We start from the raw sequence: 12,636 nt of genomic DNA on the forward strand, positions 1-12,636 counted from the left end.
TGGAGCCCAGCAGCTAATACAGGCAGCAGAGTGGAGCCCTCAGCAGCTAATACAGGCAGCAGAGTGGAGCCCTCAGCAGCTAATACAGGCAGCAGAGTGGAGCCCTCAGCAGCTAATACAGGCAGCAGAGTGGAGCCCTCAGCTAACACAGGCAGCAGAGTGGAGCCCTCAGCAGCTAATACAGGCAGCAGAGTGGAGCCCTCAGCTAACACAGGCAGCAGAGTCGAGCCCAGCAGCTAACACAGGCAGCAGAGTAGAGCCCAGCAGCTAATACAGGCAGCAGAGTGGAGCCCTCAGCCCAGCAGCTAACACAGGCAGCAGAGTGGAGCCCTCAGCCTAGCAGCTAACACAGGCAGCAGAGTGGAGCCCTCATCCCAGCAGCTAATACAGGCAGCAGAGTGGAGCCCTCAGCCCAGCAGCTAATACAGGCAGCAGAGTGGAGCCCTCATCCCAGCAGCTAATACAGGCAGCAGAGTGGAGCCCAGCAGCTAACACAGGCAGCAGAGTGGAGCCCTCATTCCAGCAGCTAACACAGGCAGCAGAGTGGAGCCCTCAGCCCAGCAGCTAACACAGGCAGCAGAGTGGAGCCCTCATCCCAGCAGCTAATACAGGCAGCAGAGTGGAGCCCTCAGCCCAGCAGCTAATACAGGCAGCAGAGTGGAGCCCTCATCCCAGCAGCTAATACAGGCAGCAGAGTGGAGCCCTCATCCCAGCAGCTAACACAGGCAGCAGAGTGGAGCCCAGCAGCTAATACAGGCAAGCAGCAGAGTGGAGCCCTCAGCCCAGCAGCTAATACAGGCAGGCAGCAGAGTGGAGCCCTCAGCCCAGCAGCTAATACAGGCAGGCAGCAGAGTGGAGCCCAGCAGCTAATACAGGCAGGCAGCAGAGTGGAGCCCAGCAGCTAATACAGGCAGGCAGCAGAGTGGAGCCCAGCAGCTAATACAGGCAGGCAGCAGAGTGGAGCCCAGCAGCTAATACAGGCAGCAGAGTGGAGCCCAGCAGCTAATACAGGCAGCAGAGTGGAGCCCTCAGCCCAGCAGCTAATACAGGCAGCAGAGTGGAGCCTTCATCCCAGCAGCTAATACAGGCAGCAGAGTGGAGCCCAGCAGCTAATACAGGCAGCAGAGTGGAGCCCTCAGCCCAGCAGCTAACAGGCAGCAGAGTGGAGCCTTCATCCCAGCAGCTAATACAGGCAGCAGAGTGGAGCCTTCATCCCAGCAGCTAATACAGGCAGCAGAGTGGAGCCCAGCAGCTAATACAGGCAGCAGAGTGGAGCCCAGCAGCTAATACAGGCAGCAGAGTGGAGCCCTCAGCCCAGCAGCTAACACAGGCAGCAGAGTGGAGCCCTCAGCCCAGCAGCTAATACAGGCAGCAGAGTGGAAAATCAGTCCAAAAAAACTGCACATGTGCATAAAATCCCTATTTTCAGCCTGGGTAAATTGGGATACAGATACTCTGTATGTAAATAGGAAGAAAATGGGATGAGAGAAGATATTGGGTGAGATTCCTCTCCTGCCTACAAAATATTGTCTCATTCAATTGGCATCAATATCAACAGGTTTTTAAAACATTCATGGCAAAACAAGCCATTGAGAAATGAGGAGCTGAGCATCTTGACAGGGTTAAACCTCTCCATTAACCTGAGTCCTCTCCTCCCTCCACCAGAAGTGACAGAGAGGAAAAAAATCACACCGCAGCTACAAGGAGTAATGAGATTTAACAACATGAGTTAAAAGATTGGGGTGATGATGCATAAAACCGCAAGCCTCTACGCAGCCCTCTAGACTGAGCTAACACAACAGGAATTTTTATACCTTTAAAAAGGCTTGGGCGGGCCTTTAAAACTATAAAAACGATACTCAGCTCCAGAAGGGAGAATAGCAGATTTTATCTTTGTAATCTGCAACATTTTCTCTCAACTTGCATGGCAAAAAGTGAATATTTTCAGGAAATTAGCTTTAAAAACGGCAAAAATGTATCTTGCCTCCCTAGACAAATGTAAAATTGCAGGAAATTGTAGCCTTTTTAAGCCAATCCTCTGCACACATGGTGGGCCTCAAATTCTTGAAATTTCAGCTGTAACGACTCAAACATTGCCACACCCACCCACTTAAGCCCCTTTTTGATCCAGAGAAACCCTGGTGCACACACACACACACACACACTTTCCCCTCAATACGGGCAAGACAGATTGAAAGACTGCAGGGCAGAGTAGAATGGAAGATATGACAGAACAGAGAGCAACGGTTCAATGCCTGGAAACAGTTTGAATAAATACATAGGGGAGAATCATAGAGCCCCAACTGGATAAATATGCTCTCTTGGAACTCAAGAGGCAGAAATACAAGGCCAAATTACATATCTGGTCATTTCAGAGATTCAGAGCAAAGGAGTCAAGGCCAGTAGATGCTTAACCGTACCTTGCTTGCGTACATCCTCCACGGCAGCAGTGAGCTCGTCCTTGAGGAACTGGCTCTCCTTGGCGATCTTCTCTCCTTTATCCAGGAAGTTCAAGGTGGCGGTTTCCACCGAGGCAGCCAATACATGGGCCTTCTTAGAGCGACCCTTCTTCTTATTGGACGGACCCTTGTTGCTGGAGTTCACCAGGGTTGTGACCTTTAGGAGCAGGACGAGAGAGAGAGAGAGAGGTCAAATGCCTTGAGGGTGAGATGCACAACGTCAGAAGGACATATTTTGTTGCAGAGTTCACCTTTCAGCCATCTCTTGCCTCGTCTTTGATTCCATACTAAAATAGTAGAAGTAGCTAGTGTCATTCAGGCAGTTAGGGCTAGATACCAAGGAACAAATCAAAACAGAGTGAATGCACGATCACCCGTTCTAAAATATATAAATAAATAGAAATGCTTCCAGGAGGCCTTTGCATTGACATCATTTATCAAACTTGACCAAATGTACACTCAGAAAATATTCAGAACCCTTAACTTATTCCACATTTTGTTACAGCCCTATTGTAAAATGGATTCAATTGTTTGTTTGTTTTTCCCATCAATCTACACACAATATCCTATAAATGACAAAAGCAAAAACTTTATTTTAGAAATGTTTGTAAATGTATTGAACAAAAACAGAAATATCACATTTACAAAAAGAAAATCATACTCTTTGCGTTGTTGAACTACCTTTGGCAGCGATTACAGCCTTAAGTCTTCTTGGGTATGACGCTACAAGCTTGGCACACCTGTATTTGGGGAGTTTCTCCCATTCTTCTCTGCAGATCCTCTCAAGCACTGTCAGGTTGGATGGGGAGTGTCGCTGCACAGCTATTTTCAGGTCTCTCCAGAGATGTTCGATCGGGTACAAGTCCGGGCTCTGGCTGGGCCACTCAAGGACATTTAGAAACTTGTCCCAAAGCCACTCCTGGGTTGTCTTGGCTGTGTGCTTAGGGGTCGTTGTCCTGTTGGAAAGTGAACCTTCACCCCAGTCTGAGGTCATGAGCACTCTGGAGCAGGTTTTCATCAAGGATCCCTCTGTACTTTGCTCCGTTCATCTTTCCTTCGATCCTGACAAGTCTCACAGTCCCTGCCACTGAAAAACATCCCCACAGCATGACGCTGCCACCACCATGCTTCACCGTAGGGCTGGTATTGGCCAGCTGATGAGCGGTGTCTGGTTTCCTCCAAGAGAGCTGCCATGTGCCTTTTACTGAAGAGTGGCTTCCGTTTGGCCATTCTACCATAAAGGCCTGATTGGTGGAGTACTGCAGAGATGATTGTCCTTCTGGAAGTTTCTCCCATCCTCAAAGAGGAACTCTGGAGCTCTGTCAGAGTGACCATCAGGTTCTTGGTCATCTCCCTGACCTGACCAAGACCCTTCTCCCCCGATTGGTCAGTTTGGCCATGCGGCCAGTTCTAGGAAGAGTCTTGGTGTTTACACTTTCTCCATTAAGAATATAGGAGACCACTGTGTTCTTGGGGACCTTCAATGCTTCAGACATTTTTTGGTAGCCTTCCCCAGATCTGTGCCTCGACACAATCCTGTCTCAGAGTTCTTACAGACAATTCCGTCGGCCTTGTGGCTTGGTTTTTGCTCTGCACCGTCAGCTGTGGGACCTTTATATAGGACAGGTTTGTGCCTTGCTAAATCATGTCCAATCAATTGAATTTACCACAAGTGGACTCCAATCAAGTTGTAGCAACATCAAGGATGATCAATGGAAACAGGATGCGCCAGAGCTAAAATTCAAGTCTCGTGGCAAATGGTCTGAATAATTACAGCACCAGTCAAAAGGTTGGGACACTCATTCAAGGTTTCCTTTTGTTTTTTTACATCGTAGAAAAATAATGAAGACATCAAAACTATGAAATAACACATGGGAAAGCTGGATACCTCGTCAGTAGTACGACAAAGCATTCACCTGAAATGTATTTAACCACTGAATCGGAGAGGTGCGCGGGGGGGGGGGGGGGGTACCTGAGGAACAGTGCCTGAGGAACAGTGGGTTAATTGTCTTGCTCAGGAGCAAAACGGCAAATTTGTACCTTGTCAGCTCAGGGATTCGATCCAGCAACCTTCCGGTGACTGGACCAACGCTCTAACTACTAGGCTACCTGCTGAATCATGTAGTAAGACATCAGGAGACACCTGAAACCCCACCTCTTCAAGGAATACCTAGGATAGGATAAGTAATCCTTCTCACCCCCCCCCCCTTAATGATTTAGATGCACTATTGTAAAGTGGCTGTTCCACTGGATGTCAGAAGGTGAATTCACCAATTTGTAAGTCGCTCTGGATAAGAGCGTCTGCTAAATGACTTAAATGTTAATGTAAATGTAACCAAAGAAAGTGTTAAACAAAACAAAATATAAGATTATATTTTGTAGCCACCATTTGCCTCGATGGCAGCTTTACACACTCTTGGCATTCTCTCAACCAGCTTCATGAGCAAGTCACCTGGAATGCATTTCAATTAACAGGTGTGCCTTCACTTAATTTGTGGAATTTCTTTCCTTCTTAAAAAGTGTTTGAGTCAATCAGTTGTGTTGTGACATGGTAAGGGTGGTATACAAAAGATAGCCCTATTTGGTAAAAGACCAAGTCCATATTATGGCAAGATCAGCTCAAATAAGCAAAGAGAAACGGCAGTCCATCATTAAGGCATTTAGTCAATGCATAACATGAAGAACCATGAACGTCACAGGAAAGGAAGACCGAGTTACCTCTGCTGCTGAAGATAAGTTCATTAGAGTTACCAGCCTCAGATTGCAGCCCAAATAAATGCTTTACAGAGTAAAAGTAATACACACATCAACCTCAACTGTTCAGAGGAGACCGTGAAATCAGGCCTTCATGGTCGAATTGCTGCAAAGAAACCACCACTAAAGGACGCCAATAAGAAGAAGGGAATTGCTTAGGCCAAGAAACACGAGCAATGGACCGATGGAACTCTATCCTTTGGTCTAATGAGTCCAAATTTGAGATTTGGGGGTGATTTATTTAGAATTCAAGGCACACTTAACCAGCATGGCTACCACAGCGATACGACATTTTATCTGGTTTGCGCTTATTGGGACTATCATTTGTTTTTCAACAGGACAATGACTCAACACACACCTCCAGGCTGTGTAAGGGCTATTTGACCAAGAAGGAGAGTGATGCATCAGATGACCTGGCCTCCACAATCACCCAAAAACCCAATTGAGATGGTGTGGATTGATTTGGACAGCAGAGTGAAGGAAAATCAGCCAACAAGTGCTCAGCATATGTGGGAACTCCTTCAAGACTGTTGGAAAAGCATTCCTCATGAAGCTGGTTGAGAGAATACAAAGCTGTCATCAAGGCAAAGGGTGGCTACTTTGAAGAATCTCAAATAGAAAATATATTTTGATTTGTTTAACACTTTTGGTTAATACTGTACATGATTCCATGTGTAACTGTTCACTATTTTTCTACAATGTAGAAAATATTAACAATTAAGGTGTCCAAACTTTTGACTGATAATGCAGTCAAAAACCCCTGCTTTCACTTTGTCTTTGTGAGGTATTGTGTGTAGATTAACGAGGGAAAATGTATTTAATCCATTTTAGAATAAGGCTGTAACTTAACAAAAATGTGGATAAAGTGAAGGCGTGAGTTTTCCATCCATGATGGATTGTTAAAATGTATTCTGACCTGCGTGACCAAGGGCTCCAGCAGCCGCTCAACAGCCAGGGTACGGATCTCCAGGCTCTTCGGATCCCATTTGAAGTTGATGTTGGCCGTGTTTATGGCTGTCATGTTCACTCCGTATCTGAAAAGGAGAGGCGAGAGAGATGGTGAGATTATGACAAAATGGATGTCTTGGGCTTGGCTGGGTCATTCATCAGATATGGGGGAGGGGTTTAAGCCACACACCATGACAACAACACAGCACACTTTCACCCTGGAGGTACAACACAGTTCAACTGACCTCTGGCCTGTTTGTTCACCCTGGAGGTACAACACAGTTCAACTGACCCATGTGCAGCATAGAACAGTATTGGGCCAGCTAGCCTAGATAAGACCTACCTACCCACACACACACACCCCCACACACACAAGGCCTTAAAACGGCATGGAATAAAAAAGCTGTGAAACCCATTGAAAAAAAATGTGTTTTTATTGAACCAATTCATTCTACAGCGATTTAGGAAACCCCCACTGCAACCATGGCAACAAAAAGGAAGAAAGAAAAAAAAGTCACGAAGCCCTATTCCCTATGACCAGGGCACACAGCGTGCCAGGCAAACGGTGTGTGTGTGTGTGAAAAAGGGTGCCATTTGGGAAGAACCCATGGTGTCGTGACAATTCGGACAGATGCCGTTTTAAATATGGATGCTCCCTCTTCAGAGGAGACAGGTCTCACTCCGTCATTGTTAGACAGACAGACATAAGTGGAGCAGAGTAACATATTGGCACTTATTCGATTTTCCTTTTCATGCAGGGACAGGCCTTGTATTGATTAGCCTTAATGCACTGAGTGGCAGACAGGGATAATCAGGATGCCCCGAGGGCTGGACCCGGGAGCCTGTTTGCCTGCCTGGTCTAAACTGAGGGGGCTGGCCGTCACTCAACCCACCGAGGGAGGGGGCCGTCTCTCAACCCACAGAGGGAGGGGGCCGTCTCTCAACCCACCGAGGGAGGGGGCCGTCTCTCAACCCACCGAGGGAGGGGGCCGTCTCTCAACCCACCGAGGGAGGGGGCCGTCTCTCAACCCACCGAGGGAGGGGGCCGTCTCTCAACCCACCGAGGGAGGGGGCCGTCTCTCAACCCACAGAGGGAGGGGGCCGTCTCTCAACCCACAGAGGGAGGGGGCCGTCTCTCAACCCACCGAGGGAGGGGGCCGTCTCTCAACCCACCGAGGGAGGGGGCCGTCTCTCAACCCACCGAGGGAGGGGGCCGTCTCTCAACCCACAGAGGGAGGGGGCCGTCTCTCAACCCACAGAGGGAGGGGGCCGTCTCTCAACCCACAGAGGGAGGGGGCCGTCTCTCAACCCACCGAGGGAGGGGGCCGTCTCTCAACCCACCGAGGGAGGGGGCCGTCTCTCAACCCACCGAGGGAGGGGGCCGTCTCTCAACCCACAGAGGGAGGGGGCCGTCTCTCAACCCACAGAGGGAGGGGGCCGTCTCTCAACCCACAGAGGGAGGGGGCCGTCTCTCAACCCACAGAGGGAGGGGGCCGTCTCTCAACCCACCGAGGGAGGGGGCCGTCTCTCAACCCACAGAGGGAGGGGGCCGTCTCTCAACCCACAGAGGGAGGGGGCCGTCTCTCAACCCACCGAGGAGGGGGCCGTCTCTCAACCCACCGAGGAGGGGGCCGTCTCTCAACCCACCGAGGAGGGGGCCGTCTCTCAACCCACCGAGGAGGGGGCCGTCTCTCAACCCACCGAGGGAGGGGGCCGTCTCTCAACCCACCGAGGGAGGGGGCCGTCTCTCAACCCACCGAGGAGGGGGCCGTCTCTCAACCCACCGAGGGAGGGGGCCGTCTCTCAACCCACCGAGGGAGGGGGCCGTCTCTCAACCCACCGAGGGAGGGGGCCGTCTCTCAACCCACCGAGGGAGGGGGCCGTCTCTCAACCCACCGAGGGAGGGGCCGTCTCTCAACCCACCGAGGGAGGGGGCCGTCTCTCAACCCACCGAGGAGGGGGCCGTCTCTCAACCCACCGAGGAGGGGGCCGTCTCTCAACCCACCGAGGGAGGGGGCCGTCTCTCAACCCACCGAGGGAGGGGGCCGTCTCTCAACCCACCGAGGGAGGGGGCCGTCTCTCAACCCACCGAGGGAGGGGGCCGTCTCTCAACCCACCGAGGAGGGGGCCGTCTCTCAACCCACCGAGGGAGGGGGCCGTCTCTCAACCCACCGAGGGAGGGGGCCGTCTCTCAACCCACCGAGGAGGGGGCCGTCTCTCAACCCACCGAGGAGGGGGCCGTCTCTCAACCCACCGAGGGAGGGGGCAGTCTCTCAACCCACCGAGGGAGGGGGCCGTCTCTCAACCCACCGAGGGAGGGGGCCGTCTCTCAACCCACCGAGGGAGGGGGCCGTCTCTCAACCCACCGAGGGAGGGGGCCGTCTCTCAACCCACAGAGGGAGGGGGCCGTCTCTCAACACACAGAGGGAGGGGGCCGTCTCTCAACACACCGAGGGAGGGGGCCGTCTCTCAACACACCGAATGAGGGGGCCGTCTCTCAACACACCGAATGAGGGGGCCGTCTCTCAACACACCGAATGAGGGGGCCGTCTCTCAACACACCGAATGAGGGGGCCGTCTCAAATGTAACCCTATTACCTACATAGTGCACTACTTTCTGACCAGGGCCCCATCTAGTAGGGTGTCCAATCAAAAACAAAAAAAGCATCCTTTGACCAATGGATAAAATATGTTAATTAAGCAATAAGGCGCGCGCGCGGGGGGGGGGGGTACATATGGCCAATATACCACAGCTAAGGACCGTTATTACACACAACCCAACGAGGAGTGGCTGGATACAGTCCTTAAGCCGTGGTATATTGGCCATATACCACACATCCCTGAGGTTCCTTACTGATATTATAAACTGGTTGCCAATGTAATTAGAGCAGTAAAAATGTAACATTTTCTCAAACCCGTGGTATACAGTCTGATGTACCACGGCTGTCAGCCAATCAGAATTCAGGGCTCGACCCACCCAGTTCATAATTGTAAATATAATAATTCAAGTAAACAAAATGGTCAAACCCTCATTTCTCTATCATGAGCCGTTCAAAAGTTATTGGAGGTATTACCCTTGTATGATGGCTATAGTCAGTGTGACTATATCGATGGAGGCCAGAGGCCCAGGTCACAATTGTAAATGAGAACTTGTTCTCAACTTGCCCACCTGGTTAAATAAAGGTTAAATTTAAAAAAATAAAAAGAGGGGGGTGGAAAGCAGTCAAATTTGGAAAATTGAGTCAGCTAGGCTGGATTTTGTGCAAGAATCAAGGTCCCTGGTTAACTGACAGGCTCACTCTACTGTTGAACTGAACCTCTTTCTTCTCCAAACCACAGGACATAAAACACTAGAGGTAAGATGGACAGGCGTCACGTTTTGAGGTCCGAAATCTACATTTTCAAAATGCAGATTAAAAATAATTTCACCATTTCACCTGCGTTTTATATTGAAAGTCAGTTTTGTTCAATAGTGTGATCAGGTATGTGCAACTATAGTTTTCATTAGTGCAACACATTCAGTAGAAAATGGCTTCATTTTCATCAGATGACAACAGAAGTAATACGACACCTGGCTATCAGCCACACAAGTAAATTTATAGTTTATAACGAAAAGGGTAATTTTTGGGGGCAAAAATTATGCATTGCCATTAGGCTACATTTCTAATGTCCATCATAGAAGATGTCGGGGCGGCAGGGTAGCCTAGTGGTTAGAGCGTTGGATTAGTAACTGAAAGGTTGCAAGTTCAAATCCCCCGAGCTGACAAGGTACAGATCTGTCGTTCTGCCCCTGTTCCTAGGCCGTCATTGAAAATAAGAATTTGTTCTTAACTGACTTGCCTAGTAAAATAAAGGTAAAATTTAAGAAATACATAAATGTAGCCAGGAACATTTCCTAATGTTTTTTGCTTTAAGTTAATCTTGCATTTTACCAGAGAAAAATAGGCTACACAGAGAAAAGCACATGAGAAACTTTTTGCTACACTGTCAGACCGTCTGTCTGCTGATAGAACGTCACTTGTGAATTCTCATCCATGAGTTCACATCCGAATGGAGAAGTGCAACTGAAGCACAAAATTAGTCTGAAGCCGAGCAGAAAATAACAAGTATATTAGATCAGCATTTACAAAACTAGGCAAGATATTTCTCCTGTGTTTCATCTCTTTGTCTGGGTGAAAAATTACCACAAACCCGGATGGATCAGCATGATCATATTTAAGTGTACGTTTAACATACCAATTCCAAAATCCAGTTCTTTTTTCCCATAGATTTCTTTACAAAAAAAAAAAAACATTCATCTCTGACATGTCAACAGAGCACCAAGTGTACACTAAGCCATTAAACTTTTAAAGCCTTTTTACATTGAACTCAGCTCGTGTCGCGCTAATTTCGCTTTTTTGCAACACGCGTAAACAACTTTGACGCCCACCACAAAATGTTAAAATCGTTAATTTGTTATGAGAAACCTGCACCGCTATGCGAACAGAGCCGGGTGCTTATTATCGGATGTATTAGGCTACAAATGTGTTGGGATGCAATGTTAATGATAGATATATGATAGATATATAGATATATCTATAAAGAATCAGGTGCTATTTGGGATGCGGGCTGAGACTTATTGAAGAAGGTAGGCTGGTCAGTTCAACAGGGTTTACAGGGTGGGGTAGGGGGGCATTCTCATGACAACGGTGGAATTTAGGCCAATGCCATTCAAGAGAAAATGAAAAAATTAAAAATCTAAAACCGAATCTATGCAAGTCAACTAGTTAGGTAGGACTACATGGTGATAAATGGTAGGGTTATGAGAATTAGTTTCTGGTGAGCCCATTCATAGAAATGATTGCATATACACAATATGATTGAATAAACTGTCAGAGAACATATATATTGGGTTGCTGTGAGATACAGTATCTAGTCGAGGACACGGGGACGACAGCAGTAAAGTGATTGAGTGTTAGCTATTATTCAATATTTTTTGTAAATACATGGGAAATTCCTTATTTTGTACACTATTCAGCAGATCAGGTTAGGAGCATCGTGCGGGTGAGGAGGGCGGTGGCCCAATTCTTCCCTCTGGTTGCATTCATCCTGTTTTAAAAACTTTCAACTGGGATGTTGGGAATGTCAGGAAGCTGCCTAGTTAACTAAACTGTAAAACTACTCATTTAACTAGCGTAACCAATTAATGTTATGTCGATTCATTTCTAGTTTTGGCTTTACATTGGAGCTGTTTGTTTTTTTTGCTGATATAACAAACACTTGTAGTTGGCGACGAGTTGGTTTGCCTTTGGCTAACTTAGCATTAGCATTAGCAAGTGGCCACATCGAAATCCCACGCAACTTCAAACAGTTACTGCTATGATTGTTGAAATTAGCAACATATAGTTAAATTTACTGACGCGGTTTTAAAATTTATAACTAGTTATATACTACAGTATTTTCAACATCACTGTTTGCTATTTAACTAGCGACGGTGTGTAACTTAAAACGTGAAGTATTCGCTAGCACAATACGAGCGAGACACGTACAATTTAGTTTCGTATTACATTGAAACAATTAAAATGGTGACAAATAGCTAAATGTAACTGACTAAAACAAAAGACAAAACTACTTACGCAACAAACAAAACAAAAAACTTAATCTCAATGAAAACTTACCGAAAGACAATACACTTAAACTTTTTCCAGCTCCAAAAAACAAAACGCCTCAAAATGGAGGAATGGAAATTCGTTCAGGGATGAAAAAAAGTTTCCTCTTTCCCAAACAACCTCACTCCCTTTGAGAGAGTTATAGCTTCGATACTTTTATCGATGTAATTCTAAACTGTTGAAAGTCACAGCATACGAGTAGCGATAAAATGTTGAAATACAACAACAAAAAAAGGGATTCCCACGTTTCGGTCAGAACGGTTCTCTGTTCCCGGCAGGGTGGATCAACAATAGGCGGAGGGGGTCGGTGTGCTACTTCCTGAAGTCACCGGAGGGCAGACGAGGCTCTGACGGGACAAATATCAGGTGTTAAAAGGCGTGGTGCTGAAATGACAACGCTTGACTTTATAAGGACCTAATGACGTATTTCTAATGAAACCTAATGGAAGCAATTTCTTATATAATCTAGCTAATCAGTTGACCTGAAGTAGCTATCCAATTTCCTAAGGGGAAAGATTGCAAAATGATTTAATTGAACTTGTTGTAATTTATAATGTTTTTTTATAGCCTATTTAGCCAAACCAGTAGCCTATGAAACATTTGTTAGGCTTAGTAGGCTATTGTAACATGAATACAACCAGTTCAATGAAATAGGCCAAGGGTTCATAAACTTTTTCAGCTCGAGATACAAATTGAAAATCCTTCGTGACCCAAATTGTCCTCCGGCAACCCAAACTCAAATCTAGGATCAGTATTGCCTTTTAGATCATAATGAATGGACAGGGAGGACCTGATCCTAGATCAGCACACCTACTTAGGGACACTTA

General features: G+C 47.3%; 1 protein-coding gene across 2 annotated transcripts in view; it reads right to left on the reverse strand.

The window, feature by feature from the left end:
* The window catches only part of LOC135526786 (catenin alpha-1-like), a 255,405-nt gene extending 243,269 nt beyond the window's left edge, over positions 1–12,136 (reverse strand). For both annotated transcript variants that reach the window (XM_064955444.1, XM_064955443.1), the window contains exons 1-3: positions 11,819–12,136; positions 6,130–6,247; positions 2,421–2,616 (exon numbers count right to left, since the gene is read on the reverse strand). In XM_064955444.1, coding sequence (XP_064811516.1) covers positions 2,421–2,616; positions 6,130–6,234 — 301 coding nt within the window. In that variant the 5' untranslated portion in view covers positions 6,235–6,247; positions 11,819–12,136. The remainder of the gene's footprint in view (positions 1–2,420; positions 2,617–6,129; positions 6,248–11,818) is intronic.
* Between the last annotated feature and the right edge of the window lie 500 nt (positions 12,137–12,636).

This window comes from Oncorhynchus masou, chromosome 32 (assembly GCF_036934945.1).
Source record: "Oncorhynchus masou masou isolate Uvic2021 chromosome 32, UVic_Omas_1.1, whole genome shotgun sequence".
Classification (NCBI taxonomy): domain Eukaryota; kingdom Metazoa; phylum Chordata; class Actinopteri; order Salmoniformes; family Salmonidae; genus Oncorhynchus; species Oncorhynchus masou.